Genomic DNA, 23509 nt, shown 5'->3' on the forward strand with positions numbered 1-23509 from the left:
ATAGAGAAAGACTCTGTCTCAAAAAAAAAAAAAAAAAAAAAAAGAAATACCTGAGACTGGGTAATTTGTAAGAAAAGAGGTGTAATTGGCTCATGGTTCTGCAGTCTGTACAGGAAGCACCGTGTTTCCTGTATGTACAGGCTGCAGAACCTTCATCTGCTCGGCTTTTAGGGAGACCTCAGGAAACTTACACTCATGGTGGAAGGCAAAGGGGGAGCAGGCATGTCACATGGCGAAAGCAGGAGCGTAAGCGAGTGGGAAGGGGAGGTGCCACACAAGAAGCCACTGTCTCAAAGACAGCACCAAGTCATGAGGGATCCACCCCCATGACTTGAACACTGCCCTCCAGACCCCACCTTCAAGCATTGTTGATTAAAATTTAAGATGAGATTTGGGCAAGAACAAATATTCAAACTGTATCACCCATTCACTGGTAACTTTTCATGGATGGTAACAGAAATAGGAAAGAAATATTCAGTCAAATCTTAGAACCTTTTTCCCTTCTAGTATGTAGCTTTGGAATGTCTGTAGTCTGTACGACTTTTGGAAGGCGATAATTAATTGTTCATTCATTCATTCATTCATTCATTCATTCTTTCTTTCTTTCGTTCATGAACATTCCTTGAATATTGGTATGTGCCAAGCACTGGATTTTTCACACTGAATTGGACCTAACTTATCTCTCCTTTGGTCTAAAGACCACCAAGCCTCAGCTGGACCTCTAGAACTGTTCTAGACAAGAGCAAATAAATCACTTGGGCATTTCTGTATTGGTCCAGGCATTGTGGATACTGATGTGGGAAAAGGAAAGGCAGGTCTTTTCTGTGTAAACAACTTCATGCCTCAAGCAATTCTGTTCTGTGTCCAGCTGACAAACTTGTCTGTGCAGATGAAGAACCTATTGACGCACAAGTTGTCACCAGGTTCTGTGTAGCAAGGACTATTCCAGACAACACTGAAGATGGGCTTAGAATCAAACTTGATGGTTCTCATATATACCTTAGTGCACGTTGCCTCATTATAAGTTTAGATTCATTGATTGTTAGAGTTGGAAAAGACCTTGGAGACTTTCCGGTCTGGCTGGTTAATTTCTAGACAAGGAAACTGAGACCCAGGAAGGTGGTGTGGCCAGAACGTGGTCATAGGGTCAGAGACAGAACCGGCTCGTTGATGCCCCTCCTGTGGGACCATTACAGGCTCTAGCCCTGCATCCGTACACATATGAGTGCTGGCTATGCCCCCACACTGGGTACTTGCATTGTACTAAGGAGGCCTGGGGTGCTCTTAAGAAAATACCTCAGGACCAGCCTGGGTAAGGTGGTGAAATCCCGTCTCTGCAAAAACATACCAAAGTTAGCTGGGTGTGGTGGCAAATGCCTGGGTCCCAGCTACTTGGGAGACTGAGGTGGGAGGATCACTTGAGCCCAGGAGGCCGAGGTTTGCAGTGAACTGAAACCATACCACTGCCCTCCAGCCTGGGTGACAGAGAGACCCTGTCTCAAAGAGAAAACTGCCATTTGTGCACAAGGGTTTTTATTGTCATTTGTTGGTTTATAAGGATTCAAGGAAAAATTCACTTCACAGCGAGTATCAACATGTAGTACTTAATCTTTAAAAAATAACAACAAAACTAGCTTACAGACTTAAGAGCTTAGTTGATTTAGGTATCATAGTCTTGGCTCCTTAGTTGCCCATTGAGTATAGCGCCATCTTCTGGCAGCAAAGAGAGGTGATTTGAAGCTTAGGATTTTGAATTCTGCTCATTTCCTGAAGCTGCCTATCGTCTATAACACAAGATCTCTAACTATACAGTAATATGTTACATATGTGTGTGTATATATAACATATTTTTATATAAACATGTATATACATGTGGATAGAAAAATAACAAGATGACATATTTTGATGTTCATTTAACAAATGAGGAAGACGAATCAGTATTTAACGACTTGTTCAAAGTCTTGTAGTTAGATGTATCAGAGCTAAGATGCGAGCTAATCTCTTGATTGCTTGTGCAATTCCACTAATCAGTATGCATTTCTTTTTGTGTGCACTTTTATGGATACATTTTGGTAAACTTGGTGAACTTTGTTAATGATTTTCATCAAGAACTTTTTAAAAGCACCTTTCTGGCCAGGCACAGTGGCTCACACCTGTAATCCCGGCACTTTGGGAGGCTGAGGCAGGCTAATCACGAGGTCAAGAGATTGAGACCATCCTGGCCAACATGGTGAAACCCCATCTCTACCAAAAATACAAAACCTGGGTGACAGAACGAGACTCTGTCTAAAAAAAAAACAAAGAACTGGGGTGGCCCGGAGGAAAGGTGATTGGTGCTGCAAGCTGTGAGAAACAGTAAAGTGTTCTCAGTGGAGGTGATAGAGAACTGAGTCTTAAAGGATGAGTATTTTCATAAGAAGATAGGAGAGTGATGAGCACACTCAGAGAAGAAGGTGTACATGGTTGGGGAGGGCGGGGTGTGCGAGAGCTGCCTGGGTTCAGTAAAATGTTGGTGTGGGGCAGGGGTGGAAGGTGATGTGGAATGGGCAAGTAAAGACCAAAGGATAGGGGATGGGGGGAGGGAAGTGCTGGGGAGGGAAGGGCATGGTCCGTGCCTAGGGCTCCACCCCCAGGCCCGTGCCCACGGAACTAGGTGAGGACAGGCATTTCTGTTTTTGTGCCCAAATGTTGCATTCCCCAAGACTACCCTGGCCCACCGTGTCCCCATCCTGTGGCTATAAAAACTCTGAGACCCTAGTGGGCACGCACACAAGTGGCTGGACATCGAGAGGAATGCACCAGCAGACACACAGGCACCAGAAGATGCCATCAGGCCATCGACCAGCAGAACGACGTGGAGTTTGGCTAGGGCAGTCAGAGGAGAGCCCAGCTGCTGGGCAGCACGACTACAGGAGAAAACCACCTTCCCACTCCATCCCCCTTCTGCCCTCCCCATCCACCTCACCGAGAGCTACCACTCCATAAAAAACTTTGCACTCATTCTCCAAGCCCACGTGTGATCCGGTTTTCCAGTACACCAAGGCAGGAACCCCAGGATACAGAAAGCCCTTTGTCCTTGTGATAAGGCAGAGGGTCTAATAGAGCTGATTAACACAAGCCGCTTACAGATGACAAAACTAAAAGAGCACCCTGTAACACACGCCCATGGGGGCTTGTGGAGCGGTAAGCATTCACCCCTAGATTCTGCTATGGAGTTGGAGACTCACAACCTGCCCATCTGCATGCTCCCCCAGGGGTATCAACAGCTGGCACTGAGGAAGTGAGCCACTTCCCCTGTCGCACGCCCTGCGAGTGGGATAGGGGAACTTTTCCCATTTCACAAGTGACAAATGACTTATAAGCCATGCCGTTGTTCGAACTTTCTCCTGTACTACAGGGAGCAGGTGGATTTCAAGCTAAGAAGTTATATCAGTTCTATATTTTGGTGAGATCACTCGGGAGACAGCATGGAAAATGGATAGGAAGAGAGTGAGACCAGAGGGAGTTGAGAACAATTAAGTGGTTATAAACTGTGAATGATCGTCTATGAGATAGGAATAATAATGCCTACTTTATAAGGCTGTTGCAGAATGAAATAACACCTGCGAATGTACCTATTTATTAAAATGAAAGATATTGCTTTTAATACCATCTGGCCAATATTTCAGTGCTGTCACTGCTCTTGTGACTGACAACATCCCAGTTTTCTCAGCATTATTTCCCACACTGCTTGTAATGTGAGAAAACAAGAATTTGACCCTAGTAAGGAGGAAATGATTTTTTTTCAATTTCGAAAAAACATAAATGTTTACTTAGACAAACAGGAGTGTTTGCCAAGACCCCACAATAACCTTCAGATACTTTTGAGGCAATTCCATGCCAGGGAACCACAGCCTCTCTTTTTGTGTGAATAAAATTTCAACTTTCTGGGCTGCTTAGAGTGACAGTGGTGGGTGGTGAAAGACCTGGTCCTCTATGGCCTTTACCTGTGGAGAGAGGCCTTTCACAGACTAGACTGCGAACCTGGAAGTGCCTAAAAAACGGACCGGAAGCTGATTGCGACACATTGACGTAAATTCCTCCTTGCACATTGCAGGGCAATCAATGCCTCGCTATCCCCACCTCATCCTCTCTTATAATCATTTTCACTCTTGTCTCTCTCTTCCGATTATATTTTCTTCCATCCCTTGTCTTCATCTGGCATCCATAATGTAGGTGGGTCAATGCCCATTACTAGAGAATAGCAATACCAAGGAAAGGGATTTTGTGATCTTTTCCTTCCTCTGAATACCTCATAATTGCTGCCATGGATGCCCTGGAGCTCAGTAAAATGATGGAATGGAAAAAGTGAGAAATGCTGAACTTTTTTTCTCCTCTCCTCTTTTGTGCTTTTCTTTTTCTTTCTGTTTCTTTTTTTTTAAAAATTTTCCACATTTGCCATGGAGTTAAAATTGTAGATCCTTGAACTGGGGAACATGAGGGTGGAGGGGAAGATGTTACCCTCACTCCACAGAAGCACATGTAGTCAGTAGCAGGCTGACCCTTTGGGTCCTGATGTTCCCTTACAAAGCTTGGGGGCTTTGTAACAGGGTCTACTTGTACATTTGGTATCAGTTATTTTTTATGCATGAATTAATTTTTAAATGTTTTCTTGGCTTTTTCTGGAGTTTTCTTGCTTGACTGTCAGTTACTGTATGGGCAGAAGTCTGCTTCAATGCCCACGTGCTATTTTCCCATTCAACTTGACTCTCTCTGCCTGGACCCACTTCCCTCTATCCATTTCTGTGCATTATTGGAGATTATGGAGGTTTTCATGTAGGTTACCATGTAAACCATTTTCTCTCTGTATATAGATGTGTCAGCTCGTGCTTACTTTGGGCCTGGTAAATGATAAGTGATGAAAATTAAGTTGAGGTTCTTTTTATCACCTGAAGTTGTTTTCAGTGACATTATTATGGCTTTGAATTATGCACATTTCAGGACGTTTTGCTGTTTCAGAGTCAACATCCCTTACGGATGAAGATCCTCTTGGCCATACTTTGGAAAGAGTGTTGACCTCTGGGATTTAACTATGCAAGTTGACAGAATCTCCATTTTCGATTTGCCTATAACTGACATCTCTGCCTCTTTTCTCTGTTCACTTGATTCTCTTTTTTGATGACACTAGCAGACATGGGCTAAGGAGAGGCTCTTTCTAATTACTCTGGACTTCTCCCTATTCCTTCTGCTTTTCAACATCTCTTTTTCTGGTTCAGTTTGACCTACTAGAATTTCATCTGTTAGGATGTTTACAACCGAGTATCTTGAGCACATCCACTGGATTCAAGATAATTCAAGAAATCTCTGCACCCACAGAAGTGGATATTATATTGTTAATGATGGCATATTAATACTTTGACTTTAGATGTTATAATTTTATGGAAATAACTGAATTTATATGAGCTCTTGGATATTCTCATAACTTAGTTAAGTTATAGCATAATTGGTTTAACATGGGCTTGGGAGTGAAAATAGACTTAGATTGAATCTCAGCAATGACAGTTACGAGTTCTGTGATCTTGGAATACTTACTTAGCCTCGTGGGATCTTAGTCTCCTTCCTCATTTTCTCCTCTTTTAAAAATTGAGAAAATAATACCTACTTCATAGACTTGTTGTTAATAGTAAATGAAATAATTAAAAATACTTAACACAGTCTTAACACATAGTTAACAATAAATGGTATAATACAACAGCAATGTAAGCAAGGCCGAACAAAAGTTATAAAACTAGCTCATCACTAGGTTTAGATTTGTGACATCCCAGGGGACTGAGGAAATTGCACTTATCACGGAAAAGTCACAGCTGAAATGTTTAAGAAAACAACGTAAGAGAGGTTGTCAAAATTCCCAAACATATAAAGGGTAGAAGATGAGATCTATAGACTGGAAAGCTTGACTTCAATGCACAGCAAAATTCTGGAACAGAAAATTAAGCAGATGGTTTGTGATCATTTAGTAAAGACTGTAGTGGTTGCTAGGAGCTAACATGGGTTTACTAAGAACAAATCTTCCCAAACATCCCATTTCCCTTTTAAATAGTATTATGTGATGTGTAGGGCTGAGGAATTCTACTTCTGCAAAGCATCTAATTGTCTCCTTATGGATGGCATGTTAAAACACAGGCTAGATGATAGTACTGCTAGGTTTGCAGCTAGACAGCAATCGAAGCCAGCTGATTAATGTCATGGTTATCTTGATGGGGGTCTCTGGTGGAATACCATGGAGCTCTGACATGTAACCTTCCATTTAAAATTTTAATTAGGAATTTGAATGAAGACACATGGGATGGATATGTACCAAATACACAGATGGCCCAAAGTTGAGAGGGATAATAAGAGCAATAGATGAGTCAATCAGCATTCAGAACACTGCTGATCATCTGAAACGCTGCATGGAATCCAGAATGATTGGATTTAATGAAGCTAAAGGTGAAGACATTAAGCTCTCACAATATCAACCCGAGTAAGAAAGGAGATTGTGTTTGCTAGAAGTTCAAATTAAAATGATCTGGTGGTTTAATTGGCCCTAAACTGAATGTTCAGTAATTAACTGTGTGCCATGCTCTTTGTTTGGCACTGGGGTGACAGTAGTGAAACAGTCAAAAATCCCTAGCTACCTGGAGTTTATATTCTCTGTGTGCCAGTGGTTATGCAGTGGTTCAAAACTACAACAATGAACTTGTTAGGTTTTATTGGTAGAAGTGTAATATCCAGCTCGTGATGGTTACTAGTTCTACTTTCCTTTTTTTTTTGAGACAGAGTTTTGCTCCTGTTGCCCAGGCTGGAGTGCAATGGCACGATCTCGGCTCACTGCAGCCTCCGCCTCCCAGGTTCAAATGATTGTCCTGCCTCAGCCTCCAAGTAGCTGGGATTACAGGCATGTGCCGCCATGCCCAGCTAATTTTTGTAGTTTTAGTAGGGATGGGGTTTCACCGTGTTGACCAGGCTGGTCTCGGACTCCTGACATCAAGTGACCTGCCCACCTCGGCCTTCCAGAGTGCTGGGATTACAGGCGTGAGCCACCATGCCCGGCCTCTACTTTACTATTTAATACCAGATTCATGATACAGTGTTTTATCCTGGGATCGGTATTTCCAGATCTGAATGCTAGACTCTGGACAAATGAGTGACAATAGAGCAATGAGAGGAATATAAACCATATTGTAGGAAGATTGGTCAGCGATGAGAAGACTAAGCAGAGGCATTATGTCCCTCAAATCTGTGCAGGATATGTGGGAAGAAGGTGGAAGCTAATTGTCTGTTGGTCCTAGGAGTCATTACTAATGACCAGGAAGCTGATCTCTGGTAAACGTGAGACAGGTTGCCTGAGAAGCGTTCTAGCTCCAGCCTCTGCATGAGCACCAGGAGGACTGAGGCTGCCTTTATTGTGTCTCGCTCTCCACCAAATTCAGAGTACCTAGGACCGTGCCTGGTACAGGGCAGGCGCCCAACAGGTATTTATTGAATGAATGATGAAAAGAGGGAATTGAACATGAAGTGAGCCTTTGCATGGAATAGGCCCTCAGTTGGTGCTTGTGTCCTAGTCCTCAATGCAGGGATAGTCATATGGCATTTTTTGAAAATAACTCATGCACTGAAATAATGTTAAAACTTTACGTTCAGCTTTGCATATTGTAAGGAATGTGAGGGTGGAATAAAGTACCTGAGAACAGATGTGGGAGGCCAGAATAATTTTTTTTTAACCATGTTTGAACAGCTCCAAGTTAATTAAACCACTTTTCTTAAGAGACATTAAGAGGCTGTTTTTGGATTTATTTGAAATTTCTCAAGTATGCTTATTCAAACATTACTCATTCCAGCTCAACTCCCATCATCTTCTTGAGGCCTTCTTCATAATTCTGACCCATTCAGGGCTTTGCTTTCTCTGAACTTAAAGGCAATTCTACAGATTTTAGCATTTGATTCTTTTCTAATTTCTTCCTGAGTTTCTCTGCCTAGATGATAAGCTTTTTGATAGCAAAACTTATTTTTTACTTTTCTTTTCTTCCAGACACATAGCAGAAATGCAGCAAATGACAATTGCTTGATTGGTTGATGGAGAGATATTAATAAAGTGTCTTTCCAGCCATTGTGAAACTGCTATTTTGATTGTCCCTGCTGTGTGCAATACTTCTTTGGAACGCTGCAATGAATTAAAAGCAATTTCTAGTCAGCACTCATGTAAGACATAGCAGGTTAAATAGGCTTTAATTCTCTGTCCCATGTGTCAAAGGAGGGGACTGTAGTCCTAATTTATTGGAGTCTGCCACGTTGGCTAGGCAAGTGCTTTGTACAGACAGACTTGATTCTTTGCGTTATTGTTGAATCTGAATGAATGACTGAACTCTGGGACTCAGACAGCCTTCTTGACTCAACCTCCAAGGCGAGCTAGGGCTGCAGGTGCCAATCTCTAAACCCAATTTAGAGATTGAGTGATGTAAGCAGAGTGATTGGATTTAGCACATGAAAATGCAGCTTGCCCAGTTACATCTGAATTTCAGATAAACAACCATGCAGTACTTGGGACGTACTTAAACTGCAAAAGTATTCACCATGTTGCTACAATTCAGATGTAACTGTGTGCCAGGCATTTTCTCTGGTCACTCTTCATATAATCCCATTCCTCCTATTTCTCCAGAAATCTAGGCTCTTCATTAACTCTCAAATGAGCTGGACTAGAAGAAAATGTTTATGACCATGTGATTGATTCCAATGGCAAATTACAACAATTTTTCCAAAAAGGGGAAAATCTACATAATGCCTACTTTTTGTGGGCATATTCTTTTAGGTATATCCAGTAGTGATAATGCCATGATTTGTAGCATCTTGATAGTCTCAAGTTAAGCTCTCTTGGTTTCCTTGGTGGCATAGTTTATTTGGTTCATATGCTATATGGCTGATAGTATCTTGCTCAGGCTGTGTAGAAACTATGGCCGACGAATAATTAGACTCTGTTCTTTGGAATCAGGTGGAATGTGAATTTAGTATAATCTATTGTTTTAGCTCCTACAAAACAACTGCATTAACTACTACGAGCTATAGAATTCAAAGGAAAGCCTTAGCAGCCTTTGTTAATTATCTTGTTCTCTTTCATCTCAAAAGGAAGATAATAGTCTTGTTTGTTTTCCACCTTATAAACTTCTTTTTGCAGGGAAGACATCACACATTTAGGAAAATGGTTTCCCTTTTTCCTAACTAAATAAGGTTTCTTGCTGTTTAGTGGCAACAGCCTTTCAATATCATTCATTCATTCAGCAAGCATTTATTAAGCAGATTTGTGCTAGGCACCAGGAGCAACCAAAATGAATAATGTAGTTCTAGCTTTCAAGAGGGTCACAAGAATCTGCATATTATGTGCTTGTCTTTAAATGGTTCAGCAGACATTTCAATGAGAGGCTTATGGTAAGAGCTAATTATCTCCTTGAGTAATGAAATATTTTTTTTTCTGTCCAATGCTTTAAATAATATCAAGCCTTACATTCTGAGCAGAAACTGCTCTTCATGGATAGTGCCAAGGGCTAGAACTCGGCTGTTTCCTTCTGCCCTGGTTCTTTAGTTAGGACTTAGTTGTTCAGAGTGGGGTCTGCAGGTCAGCAGCACCGGTATCTCCTGGGAGCTGGTTGGAAATGCAGCCTCCAAGGCCCCAACCAAACCTGCTGACTCAGGGCCTGCAGTGGAGCCAGATCCCCAGGCGATTCATTTGCACGTTGAAGTTTGAGCAGCGCTGGTCTAATACGGTATTTCTCCAACTCCAGTTTGCACGTGTAGATTATCTCAGCATCTTATTACAATACTGATTTCTGGGCTCTGCCCTCAACTTGTATACTCTGTGCTTGTCGTAGGGCCTGAGAATTTGCATTTCTACTAAGCTCTTTGGAGATCGTGGTGCTGCCTGTTTGAGAACCACACTTTGAGTAGCACTGATCTAGTTTGCTTGGGAAGCTGAAGTGACATTTGGTAGTGGGGTGGAGTGGGACCCACTACCCCAGTGAGGGAGTCAGGTTGGTTTTTTTTCCTTACACTGGACCCATGAACATGCCAGAGAAACTGTTCCCTGGAACATATATATTCTCCAGTGTTTTACCAGGTCTCCCTGCTCCCTGACATATGCCTGTCATGGGGGACAGATTTGCATATAATTAAGTGGTCAGGCAAGTCCGTGATGGCCACTGAGAGACAACACAAGAGGGAACACTTCTGCCCAGCGGCCCAGCCCTCTGAGTTGGGCCCTACAAGATAATAGGATGTGGGCAGGTTTGGCCCATTTCTGGGATTCACGTGAAGCCACAATAGTTAATCCACTCTTGCTAAACTGTAGGGTATTGAGCCTTAGGAACGAAGAGGAGTGGAGATCAGGGAAGGACTGTTAGGAAATGGGTCTGGAAAAAGTTTGGGGACAAGATCCTGAAGTCTGAAATGTTTTTGTTCAGGAGTTTGGATTCTGTGTTGTAACTTTTTGCTACAATGCTGTCTGTTCTGAAACATTTTCCTATCTAACTGTACTTACTATTTTGTGTGTCTATTTTTTTTTTCAGGATTAAGCATGAAAATATTGTTGCCCTGGAAGACATTTATGAAAGCCCAAATCACTTGTACTTGGTCATGCAGCTGTAAGTACCTTGTTTGACTGATGAGTTTTGAACCAATTTGCACACTCCAATGTCTAAAGGGATCAGGTGGGAAAAGAAATGACTGAAGTGGGCCAGGTAAGGCAGTAGGGAGCAGGGAGGCCTGTGGGATACTAGAGAGGCCTGTATCCAACTAAAGACAGTGGGCTGCCCACAGGAGTCTACAGGCCTCCCTTGAACCAGCCTACAGCTGCTGGGCTGGACTAATAACCTAGAGCCTCAGCAGTGAATGTGATGTCCCTACTGCAGGATGTCTGTATTGCCTTCTAATATGTCAGGGCCAAATGTGGCTGCCTGAAGACACTTCAGTGGGCCCACTGTAAGGTACACTTTGCTCCTGTCTCCAGGAGAAACTCCCACCCTTGTCATCCTTTCCAGGGATGCCGGGGGAGGGAAGCAGATGGTAACTGTGTATACCCGTTTCTTCCCTTGTACTCTTCCTTTGACAGATAAGAGCACATGTGATTGAAAAGGGAATTTGCGCCAGACGTAAGAGAAGTATAATTGACTTCAGACCATGACATTATCCCCCTCATTAGGTTATTTTTGCATTCCATTAACACTGGAGATTACCAAAAGAGGGAAGAAATCAGAAAGCCAGATATTCGAATAGAGACTTTACTTGAACATGTATTTTTAAAAATTTAAACTGAAATTAGCCTCCCTGCCTGCGTAAGTGCTTTACTCTAAGCAATATGGTTCCTAGGAATATCCCAGGGCTGCACTGAGTAGAATTAACTGATAGAAACTGTGTCAGAATATTATGCTTTAACCATTACCTGAATGAATAAAAATGCTGGAACATCATATGATTAAGTTTACCGACTGAGGAGATTTTTGTTGAAGATTAGAATATAGACTTAATTTCATGATTTATTAATGATTTTCAGACTTGGGATTGTCAAGGGTGTGTAGAATTGATGATTAGGTTCACAATTTCTTTTCCATAGATTCTTATTTTCCTTATGAATGTTTAAACAACACATTAACTTGGGATCATGTTAGGATGCAAATAAGTGTTCATCGGTGCATTTAGTTAACCTTTCATGATCTTCAAAATATTTTTGTAGGTTGTGATATTTTTGTATAAATATTTTAAAGCTGTCTATGCCAGAAGCATATGTATTATTGCTGTCTGTCAAATGGCAGTTCTAGGTGGTGACTAGCAGTTTTAGAGATTTATATGTTATAGTCAGCCGTGATATAAGTCAAAGAAGTTTTTTGACTGCTTGGTTCCATGTTAACTCGAGTTACCTTTTCTAGTTCCTTCTTCTTCTTTTCTAGTTCCTTGTTCTTCTCTTTGCGTTACAATTTGCCGTATTTCTGGTTTTTCGTAGAGAGCACTAGTTCTCCCCAAATTTGGGAGCATGCCCTAGAAGTTCTTGTGACTTTGCTTTATGCGAAGTCTGCTCTATAAAGGTGCAAGTGCATCACTTTCTCATCAAATATCATTGCATAATTGGAAGATTATGAGATGTCAGTGGCGACCAAATGCCCCGCAAATTGTTAGCTGTGTGTTTAAATGTGTGCTTTTTCACTAGTAATGCAAAAACGACTAATACTCAAATCCAAAGCTATATGGATCTACTTGGTTAAGTTTTGTGTTTGTGGAACTGTAACCAAATATCAGTTAAAGCACCTCAAATGTGTCCACCTCGGCTCTGCCTCTTATTAGCCGGGTGAACTGGGGCAAATAACTGGGCTGCTCTGAGTGTCAGTTTCCATAATGGGAAAATGGGGATAATAATATTTTCTTTAGAGGATTATAGTGAGTAGTGAGGGAGAAAAGTGTAGTAAGTAATCTCACAATAATAGGTCTTCAGTACACGTGGTTTCTCTATGGATATCTATATCATTTCATCACTGTGTCTCTACAGATGGTCTTTAATTTTATGAGGTAACGTTCAAGCTGATTTAGAATTTGCCTTTCTAAGCAACTTGGGGTTGTATATTACCAACAAAAGTTACCGTAAATATGGGTTGACATAAAAACATAAAAATGTCTGGAACAAAACCAACCTTAGAACAAAGCCTGGAAGTCATATGAGGACACCGCTATCCCTGCCCCTCCCTGAGCTTTTCTGTCAAGGAATTCCTCCCTCTTTTGTGTTACCAAAAAAAAAAAAAAAAAAAAAAACCTCATTGGCCCAGCATGGTGGCTCACACCTGTAATCCCCGCACTTTGGGAGGCAGAGGCAGGCGGATCATTTGAAGTCAGGAGTTCAAGATCAGCTTGGCCAACATGGTGAAACCCCATCTCTACTAAAAATATAAAAATTAGATGTGCATGGTGTCAGGCACCTGTAGTCGCAGCTACTCAAGAGAAAGAGACTGAGGCAGGAAAATAGTTTGAGCCCGAAAGGCAGAGGTTGCAATGAGCTGAGGTCGTGCCACTGCACTCCAGCCTGGGTGACAAGGTGCAAGACTCTGTCTCAAAACAAAAAACAAAACACCTCATTAATGTGAACCACACTCATTAAGAATTTTTAGTAATTCAGAGAGGAATTAGGGTGGGATTAACTGTTGGGGGACATTGTATGAGATTTGTCAGGCAAATTAATCACAAAATCCAGTTTAGAGGCAATGAATGTTTGAATTACCTAAGTAAAAAAACTCTGCACAATAGTAAGCAGTTCAGAAGCTCTGTTTACACAAAAAATTAGATATGCTAATTTTTTAAATGTTAAATTGTATTCTTTTTTCATTGGTTCTCATTACTTTATAAAAATCAACTTTTTGGGGGTATCATTTACATACAAGTTACTGTATCCATTTAAATGGACAATTTAGATGAACATGACAGAATTATACCCATAAAGCCACCACCACGGTCAAGAGACAGAAAATTTCCATGCCACTCAAGACTCCTTGGGCCCCTTTGAAGTCTTCTCTTCCTCATTCATGACCCTAGTCAACCAGTGACCTACTTTACTTACTAGAGGTTATTTTATATTTTATAAAATATCCTATAAATTGACTTATATAGTATATACCCTTTTGTGTCTGGCTTATTTCATTAATCATTATTTTGACATTCATCCATGTAGCATGTCTCAGTGGTTCATTCCTTTTTATTACTGAGTAGTATTCCATTGTTATGAATATTACACATGTTTTAAACTTTTCTATTTATCGACACTTGGGTGGTTTCCAGTTTGGGGACTCTGATGGGTGAAGTTGCTGTGGACATTCATGTACAGGTCTTTGCATGCATGCATGTTTGAGTAAAGACCTAGGAGTGTAATGAGTGCGTCATATGGTAGATATTGTGTTCAACTTTTTAATAAACTGCCTGACAGTTTTCCAAAGTGGTTGTACCATCTTGCCTTCTGTTTTTGGCCAGCAGTATATGTCAGTTCCTGATGCTCTGCCTTCTTGCTAGTCCTTGAGATTTTCACTTTTAGCCATGCTAATGGGGTGTAGTGATATCCCAGGGTGGTTTTAATTTGCATTTCTCGATGATGAATCAAGTTGATCATCTTTTTATGCCCTGATTGGCCACTTGTATATCTTCTTTTATAAAGTATCTGTTCAGATCTTTCGCGCAGTCTTTATTGGATTATCATCACATTATTGGGTTGAAAGTGTTCTTTATGTAGTCCATAGTTTGTCAGATACACGTAATACGAATATTTTCTTCCATTTTGTAGCTTGCTTTGCTGTTTTTTTAATGGTTCCTTTTTAAAAAATTCATTGAAATATAATTTACATACTACACAATTCACCCATAAGGTGTACGATGAATTTTTTTTTTTTTTTTTTTTTAGACGGATTCTTGCCGTTTTGCCCAGGCGTAGTGCAGTGGCGTGATCTTGGCTCACTGCACCCTCTGCCTCCCGGGTTCAAGCGATTCTCCTAGCTCAGCCTCCAGAGTAGCTGGGATTATGGGCACCCGCCACCATGCCCAGCTATTTTTTGTATTTTTTGGTAGAGATGGGGTTTCACCATATTGGTCAGGCTGGTTTTGAACTCCTGATCTCAGGTGATCCACCCACCTTAGCCTCCCAAAGTGCTGGGATTACAGGCGTGAGCCACCACACCCAGCCCGAAATGTTTTTTAGTATAGTCACAGGGTTATGCAACCATCACTGCAACCTAATTTTAGGGACATTTTTGTCCCTCTAAAAGAAACCCTATACTCATTAGCAATCACTCTCAATTCCTCACTCCCTCAGTCTCTTGTGACTACTTATTTTTGGTGCCTATGGATTTGCCTATTTTAGACTTTTCATATGAATGGAATTATACAATATGTGATCTTTCGTGACTGGATTCTCTCTCTCAGCTTATTGATTGCAAGATTAATCCATATTGTGTCGTGTATCAGTACTTCATTCCTTTTTATTACCAAATAATATTTTATTATCTGGATATATCACATTTTATTTCTCTGTTTTTCAGTTGATGGACATTTAGGTTATCTCACTTTTTGGCTAATATGGATAATGATGCAGGCATTTTCATGTACAGGTTTTTTTGTGGACTTGCTTTCATTTCCCTTGGTTATATACCTAGGAGTGAAATTGCTGGGTCGAATGACAGCTCTTGTTTTAACATTCTGAGGAGTCATCAAACTGTTTTCCAAAATGACTGTACCATTTTACAATCCCATGAGCAACGTGTGGGGATTCCAACTTCTCTACATCCTTATTAACACTTACTCTCTGTCTTTTTGATGATAGCCATCCTGTGGGTGTGAAGTGGCATCTTGAGATTTCGGTTTGTATTTTCTTGATAACTAACGATTTTGAACATCTTTTCCCATGTTAGCCACTTACATATCTTCTTTGGAGATATATAGATATTCAAATCCTTTATCCTTTGTAAAATTGATTTTTCTTTTATTGTTGTGTTGTCAGACTGCCTTATATATTTTATATACAAATGTCTTACCAGACATATGATTTGCAAATGTATTCCTCTATTCTGTAGATTGTCTTTGTACTTTCTTGATAGTACCATTTACAGCACAAAAGTTTTTTAACTTTGAGGTGGTCTTGTTTATTTTTTCTTTTGTTGCTTATGTTTTTGGTGTTATACTAAGAAGCTATCACCTAATTCTTTTTATCTTCTTCTTTTTTTTTTTTTATTGAGACGGAGTCTCGCTCTGTCGCCCAGGCTGGAGTGCAGTGGTGCAATCTTGGCTCACTGCAGGCTCTGCCTCCCTGGTTCATGCCATTCTCCTGCCTCAGCCCCCTGAGTAACTGGGACTTCAGGGGCCCACCACCATGCCTGGCTAATTTTTTGTACTTTTAGTAGAGACAGGTTTCACCATGTTGACCAGGATGATCTCGGTCTCCTGACCTCGTGATCCGCCCATCTTGGCCTCCCAAAGTGCTGGGATTACAGGTGTGAGCTACCACACCTGACCGCTATCACCTAGTTCATAATGGTACCTTTTGAAAAGGAAAGTGGTGATAATGTTCTTTTTTTTTTTTTTTTGGTGGTGATAATGTTCATTTTTTAATGGCTTGTGCTTTTTGTGTCCTGTGTTAAAAGTCTTTGCCTGTGCAAATAATTTTTTCCTCTGGACATTACATAATTTTAGCTTTGCTTTGCTTTGCTTTTCTTCTCTTTTCTTTTCTTTTCTTTTCTTTTCTTTTCTTTTCTTTTCTTGAGATGGTGTCTTGCTCTGTTGCCCATGCCTGAGTACAGTGGCGCAATCTTGGCTCACTGCAACCTCTGCCTCCCGGGTTCAAGTGATTCTCCTGCCTCAGCTTCCCAAGTAGCTGGGATTACAGGTGTGCACCACCATGCCCAGCTAATTTTTTTGTGTGTGTGTTTTTAGTAGAGACGGGGTTTCACCATGTTGGCCAGGCTGGTCCTGAACTCTTGACCTTAAGTGATCCGGCCGCCTCGGCCTCCCAAAGTGCTGGGAATACAGACGTGAGCCACTGTGCCTGGTCAACTTTTCTACCTAGGTATATTTCATGATCAATTTCAGGTTAATTTATATATATATAGTATGAAGTAATGACAGTATTCGTTTTTGTCATAGGGCTATCCAATTTTCAGCATCATTTGTTGTAAGTTCTTCAACTTTTTTTTTTTTTTTTTCCCTTACAATTGCTTTGGCTATTCTAGAGTATTTGTATTTTCATGTAAGTTTTAGAATAGACTTGCCTTTTTTTTTTTTTTCTTAGAGTTTAGCTTTATTGTCCAGGCTCTGATGCAGTGGCACACTATTGGCTCACTGCAACTTCTGCCTCCTGGGTTCACGCAATTCTCGTGCCTCAGCTACCTGAGTAGCTGAGATTACAGGCGCCCGCAACCACGCCCAGGTGATTTTCTGTATTTTAGTAGAGATTTGGTTTCACCATCTTGCCCAGGCTCGTCTCAAACTCCTGAGCTCAGGCAATCCACCTGTCTTGGCCTCCCAAAGTGCTAAGATTATAGGTCTGAGCCACCGTGCCCAGCTGCCTTTTTTAATGCTTGTGGGAATTTTGTTTGGTCTTACATTGAATCCATATATCAATTTGAGAACAGCTTAAAACATGTAGCCTTTTGATTAATCAACGTAAGTGTTTTCATTTTATTTAGATTTTTTATTGCTCTCAGTGACATTTTATAGTTTTCAGGATGTAGGTCTTCATATACTTGTTCAATTTATTCTGAAGTATTTTTTATTCTATTGTAAATAGATTTTTATTTCATTTTTCTGGTTGCTTGCTGCTAGCATATAAAAATATAATTGATTTTTGTGCATTAGTCTCTGACCTTGCTGAATTCACTTACTAGTTCTAGTGTTGTTCTAGATTTCTTACCATTTTCTATCTCAATAATCATGTCATCTGAAATTTATATTGATTCTAGTTGTTCCCTAAAGGAATCCTCTTTGGTAAAACTTCGATAGTTTAGTTCTAAATATTAAGTGTATTTTAATGACGTAATAATATGTCTTTAAAATATTTTATGTTAGATATTTTGAAAATTCAAATTAGTCTCTCTTATTCCCTTTTTGCCTCCATTAGTTATCTAAATGAGTATAAAAAGAAAAAAGCAATGACAGAAAGCCCTGGATATATCAGAATATAACACTACTAGGAAAAGTCTTTGGTTTGGTTTGAGGATTTTGTATCCTGTATTGTTTTTGGTTGTTGTATTTTTTGTTTTTGTTTGGCAAGGCTCAGTGGTTTATGCTCCTGATAATCCATCTGTTTTTCTTTTTTAATTAAAATTCTTTTTTCAGTAGTTGGGGGTCTCACTCTGTCACCCAGGCTGGAAGGCACTGGCGTTATCATATATCACTGCAGCCTCCAACTCCTGGGCTCAAGCGATTCTCCCACCTTAGCATCCTGAGTAACTGGGACTGCAGGCATATGCCACCATGCCTGGCTAATTATTTTTACTTTTGTAGAGATGAGTCTTGCTGTGTTGTCCAGGCTGATCTCAAACCCCTGACCTCAAGCAGTCCTCCCAGTATCCCAAAGTGTTGGGATTACACACGTGAGCCACTGCCTCTGGCCCCCATCTTTTCTGTCTGGGTCAGTGAGAAAATGGAAAGAGTTTTTGTTTTTATTTTGTTTTTGTTTGACTAAAGAGCTTAGAAAGTCTTAAGCTTCTAAATATATGGGGAGGATCTAAAACACAACATTTTGGAGGACGGTATTTTACAATGTTTGTGCCTCAGAAAGTTTTAGTTTCCTAGGAAACAGCATCGTGGGCACTGAGAGACAACAGGGGATGTGCTAGCACCTTCATATTAGTACCTGTCTAATTGCTATTTCAGTTCTGAGTACTGCAGTAGATTTGTTCCCGTACTGCTGCAGCATGGAACTTAATTGTTTCCAGAAGTCTATATTTAAATTTTATTTGGGTTTTTGGAAAAATGCTTTTCTTTTTTTTTTTTTTTTTTTTTTTCAGAATTCTGTTTTTGGAACATTCTGCTTTAGATAGGAGGAAGTCATTATGACATTGGGAGAAGTGATAGATGGAAAGTCAGTTCATTCAGAATTTGTTTCTCATCTGACTTGACTTGTAGAATATTAATCCAGGGCGAGGCGCTGTGGCTCATGCCTGTAATCCCAGCATTTTGGAGGCAGAGGCGGGTGGATCACGAGGTCAGGAGTTCAAGACCAGCCTGGTCAAGATGGTGAAACCCCATCTCTACTAAAAATACAAAAATTAGCCAGGCGTGGTGGCAGGCGCCTGTAATCCCAGCTACTCAGGAGGCTGAGGTAGGGAACTGCTTGAACCTAGGAGCTAGAGGTTGCAGTGAGCCGAGATCACACCTCTGCACTCCAGCCTGGGTGACACAGCGAGACTGTGTCTCAAAAAAAAGAAAGAAGAATATTAGTCCTTACATTTGGAGATGAGAAAGAACACCGCCTCAACTCCTCCCCCTTTACAACTATAACAACTTAGGAAGTAAAATAAACTTCAGGCTGATACAATGCAAAGGATAGATCAGATATATTTTTAAAAAGAACTAGATTATATTGCTGTGGAATTAGAACATATTTCCAATAAGACTTACATTTCCATATGTGGGTAACTCCTCAATTTGTACCTCCAGCCTGGAGCCCTGTCCAGAACTCTAAGCTTGTATATCCAACTGTCTTCTCAGCAGTTCCACTTGGCCAGGTAATAAGCATCACTCACATACCAGATCCAAAATAAACTCGAATTTTCCACAAAATCTGCTTCTCCTGCTGTCTATCTCATCTTAGCAAATGGCAACTCCATTCTTCCAGTTGCCCAGGCCAAAAATCTGGAGTCATCCTTGACTTATCCTTTTCTCTTATACCCAACAATCCCATCCCTTGGCAAATCCTGTGGCCACCAGCTTCAGAATATACAACAAATGCAACCACTTCTCCTCATCTCTATACCTACCACCCTGTTCCAAACTGCCGTATAAAACATCTTCCCCCAATCCTACCCCACTGTGCTGTTTTAGTATGTTAGCCAGATCTTATCATGCCTTTGTTGAAAATTTCCCATTGGCTTCTCATCTTCGAGTCAAAGACAAAGTCATTATGGTGGCCTCCGGTGCCCTATATGTCCTGGCTTCTGGAAACCTCTCTGACTTCCTGTCCCACCTTTCTCTCTCTCTTTCATTTGACTGCAGCCTGTCTGGTTTCCTTGCAATTCCTCAAACATGCCAGACCTGCACTGCCATGGGGCCCTTGTTTCTGATGTTTTTTCTGCTGGAATCACTTATTTTTTTTATGTTTTTTGTCTGTTTGTTTGTTTGTTTTGAGACGGAGTTTCGCTCTTGTTGCCCAGGCTGGAGTTCAGTGGTGCGATCTCAGCTCACTGCAACCTCTGCCTCCTGGGTTCAAGTGATTCTCCTGTCTCAGCCTCCTGAGTAGCTGGGATTACAGGCGCCTGCCACTACGCCTGGCTAATTTGTGGTATTTTTAGTAGAGACAGGGTTTCACCATGTTGGCCAAGCTGGTCTCTAATTCCTGACCTCAAGTAATCCTCTCACCTCAGCCTCCCAAAGTGCTGCGTTTACAGGTGTGAGCCACCACCCCCAGCCAGAATCACTTACCTTAATGCCATCATGGAATGACGGAAATACGAGAATTTCTGCCAAACGTCACCTGTTCATTGAGATATACCCCAGGCTCCCCTGTATAAAATAGCAACTGCCACCACCACCTCGTGCCACACATACATTAATTCCTTATCCCCCTCCTCAACTTTCTTTCTCTCTGTAGCACTTGTCACCATCAGAAGAGTTGTCTCTGCTTTCTTGTCTGCTGGAACAGTGCTTTCACGTTATGCTGGGCGCTTGACGAATGCTTAATTGATATGATCACATAGGAATGTAATAATGGTTAACATATTTCTTTACTCATTTAGTCCTTACAATAAACTCAGGAGTTACTGTAATCCCAGTTTTCGATGAGGAACCTGAACAGAGAGGTTGGATCATTTACCCAAATCAGTGAACAACCCAGTGTATGCCCTTGACCAGCCCTAATACAATACACTGATAGCACTTCTAGGAAACAAAGAACCTCGTAGGCACCATTAATGTGAATAGTTCAGTTTACCCAGAAAATGTTATTCGTTATGATTCAAGAAGTATTTTAAAAGCAGAGCTAACTAGAAAATATCTTATATTTTGTGGTGACTTGTGAGAGAAAAAAAGTTTACTCAGCAATATCACAGGAATTCACTAGAACAATCTCGTTCCATTTACAACAATCATTATGTTTATTTCTTACATAATTTTTTACCAATGTTGTGAGTTTTTTGCCAGTGTTGTGATTTTTTGCCAGTGTTGTGATTCCCTGCTGAGCTTGAAAAGCTAAGGACGAAACACACATTCTTTAAAGAATATTAATTTGGTTCCTGGTACCCCCAAGGCATGAAAATAGATCAGCTTCCAAGAGAAAATATGGTTTCTCTACTCTGTTGGCTTGTGCAGTAAGCTGTTTGCACAGTTCCCTGTTTGTGGGGGTCACCGCTGTTAGCTTTCGTGTGGATATTGTATTCATAATTCATACTCTGTGTTCCCAGAAACAGTTTTAATTAGAACACAAATTATTACTCCCAATAAAAAGCCTTCTGTGAGTAGCCAAGCATAATAATGAAGAAAAAAAATGTTTCTGAATATGACACCTTAATATATTTACATATAAATTACCAAAATCTCATCTTTGTTCACAGCAGATACTAATTGAACACCTAACAGACCTGTGGTTTCTGTTCAGCATTGTGGGGGTGGGAAGGGGCTTGGGGGATACAGACAAGACACAGCCGATGCTCCTCAGTAGAGCTCCTTGTAAAGAAGAGATTATAAACCTCGGAGATTGCTTTCCTTGAGGATGGTGCCGGGCACTCTGGGAGGAAACACCTTAAATGGAGGGTGATTAAGAGTCAGCCAGATGGAGGTGCAGCCACGAGATAGGTAGCTGGGCTCCAGGCAGAAGGGCAGGTACTACCAGAAAGGTTAGGGAGCCTGGGAGGGAGGAAGAGTCTGTGAGGGGCTAGTCTATGGGGGCTTTGTCTGAAAGGAGGGCTGAGTCTGTGAGGGGCTTTGTGAGGAGGGCTCAGTCTGTGACAGTTTGGTCTGTGGGGGATTTAATCTGTGAGGGGTTTTGTCTTGTAGGAGTTCAGTCTGGCTGGGGTTGGGGGGTAATGTGACATCTTGGTGGGAGTTATGGCTGGAGATGCCAGCAGAGGCTAACTCAATACCTCTGGTTGCTACTGCTGCTGCTTTGTCCTTCTCCAGACTAACAATTGAATATGCTTTGTTATTTATTTTTTCTGCCACTGGAAAACCCGCTGATATAGAAAAGATTTAGAGAGTTAAGAAGATCAAGAGAAAAAAGAGACATATTCTGGAGCCAATCTTACTAGGTTCAACTGTATGAAATTGCCAATGCATAATCATGTTTTTTGAGGTCTTCTTTTTTAATGTAAGCATTTATAGCTATAAATTTTCCTCTTAGCACTGCTTTTGTAGGATTCCATACATTTTGGTATGTTGTGTTTTTATTTGAATTTATCTTAAGATATTTTCCCTTGTGATTTCTTCTTTGAATCACCGTGGTTGTTTAATAGTGTGTTAGTTTCTGTGTGTCCATGAATTGTTTAGTTTTCTTTCTACAGTTGATTTCTAGTTTCCTTTTATTGTGCTTGGAAAGATACTTTGTATGATTTCAGTCTTTTAAATTTTATTGACACTTATTTTGTGGCCTAACATGGTCTACCCTGGAGAATGTTCCACATGAACTTGAGAACAATGTGTATTCTGCTGTTGTTGGATGAAGTGCTCTGCATATATCTGTTAGGTACAATTGTTCTCCAGTGTCATGCAGGTCTTCTGTTTCCTCATTGGTCTTGTGTTTGGTTGTTCCATCCATTACTGAAAGTGGGGTACTGAAGTCTTGTAGAGCTATTTCTCCCTTCAATTCTGTCAATGTTTGCTTCATATATTTTGGAGCTCTGATGTTTGGTGCATGTATGGTTATATTTGTTACGTCTATTTGGTGAATTAACAATTTTATCTGTATATAATATCTTTCCTTGTCTCTTATCACAGTTTTTGACTTTTTATAGTCATGTTTTTAATCCAGTGATTTTTTTTTTTTTTTTTTTTTTTGACAAAGTCTCACACTGTCACCCAGGCTGGAGTGCAGTGGTGTGATCTTGGCTCGCCGCAACCTCCACGTCCCAGGTTCAAGTGATTCTCCTGCCTCAGACTTTCGAGTAGCTGGGATTACAGGCATGCACCACCATGCACAGCTAATTTTTGTATTTTTAGTAGAGACAGGGTTTCACTATGTTGGCCAGGTTGGTCTTGAACTGCTGACCTCGTCATCTGCCCACCTCAGCCTCCCAAAATGTTGGGATTACAGGTGTGAGCCACTGCACCCCACCCAATAATTTTTGACTTAAACATTTTCACACACTTTTCTAAATACCATCTTATCCATTTTAGCCAATACGCGTGACAGTCAACATCTTTCATCAAACATCTAATAAGTTCTTAAAGTATGTACGGTTTAAAAATTCCATACATTATATGAACAACTGTAACCTTTTTGAAAAGTTAGATCTGGTCGCTAATATTCAAATTTAAGAAGTCATAGAAAGTACATTAAGAGTCTGTTCATCCTTAGAATATAAAGCATCAATTTCTGAAACTATCCATTTATTTACTTATACATTATATAGATATTTATTTGATTTAAGGATATATGTAATGTCACAAAATCAGTAAGATGGGGCTAGTAAAATTAAAAAAATACAGATAGTATCGCTATGGACTTCATTGCTTCTGACTCCCTAGTAGATAAAAACTTGGGCTTATAAAAAGACCACAGATGCACTAATAAATTTCAGAATATATCAGATTAGGCATTCGAGTTTGAGAGGCACTT

The 23509-nt window shown here is 40.7% G+C and overlaps 1 protein-coding gene across 5 annotated transcripts in view; it reads left to right on the forward strand.

Annotated features, from left to right (window-relative positions):
- Positions 1–23509, forward strand: part of CAMK1D (calcium/calmodulin dependent protein kinase ID) — a 490514-nt gene that overhangs the window by 312700 nt on the left and 154305 nt on the right. For all 5 annotated transcript variants that reach the window (XM_008002265.3, XM_008002267.3, XM_008002270.3 and 2 more), the window contains one exon: positions 10575–10649. In XM_008002265.3, coding sequence (XP_008000456.1) covers positions 10575–10649 — 75 coding nt within the window. The remainder of the gene's footprint in view (positions 1–10574; positions 10650–23509) is intronic.

This window comes from Chlorocebus sabaeus, chromosome 9 (genome assembly GCF_047675955.1).
Source record: "Chlorocebus sabaeus isolate Y175 chromosome 9, mChlSab1.0.hap1, whole genome shotgun sequence".
NCBI lineage: Eukaryota > Metazoa > Chordata > Mammalia > Primates > Cercopithecidae > Chlorocebus > Chlorocebus sabaeus.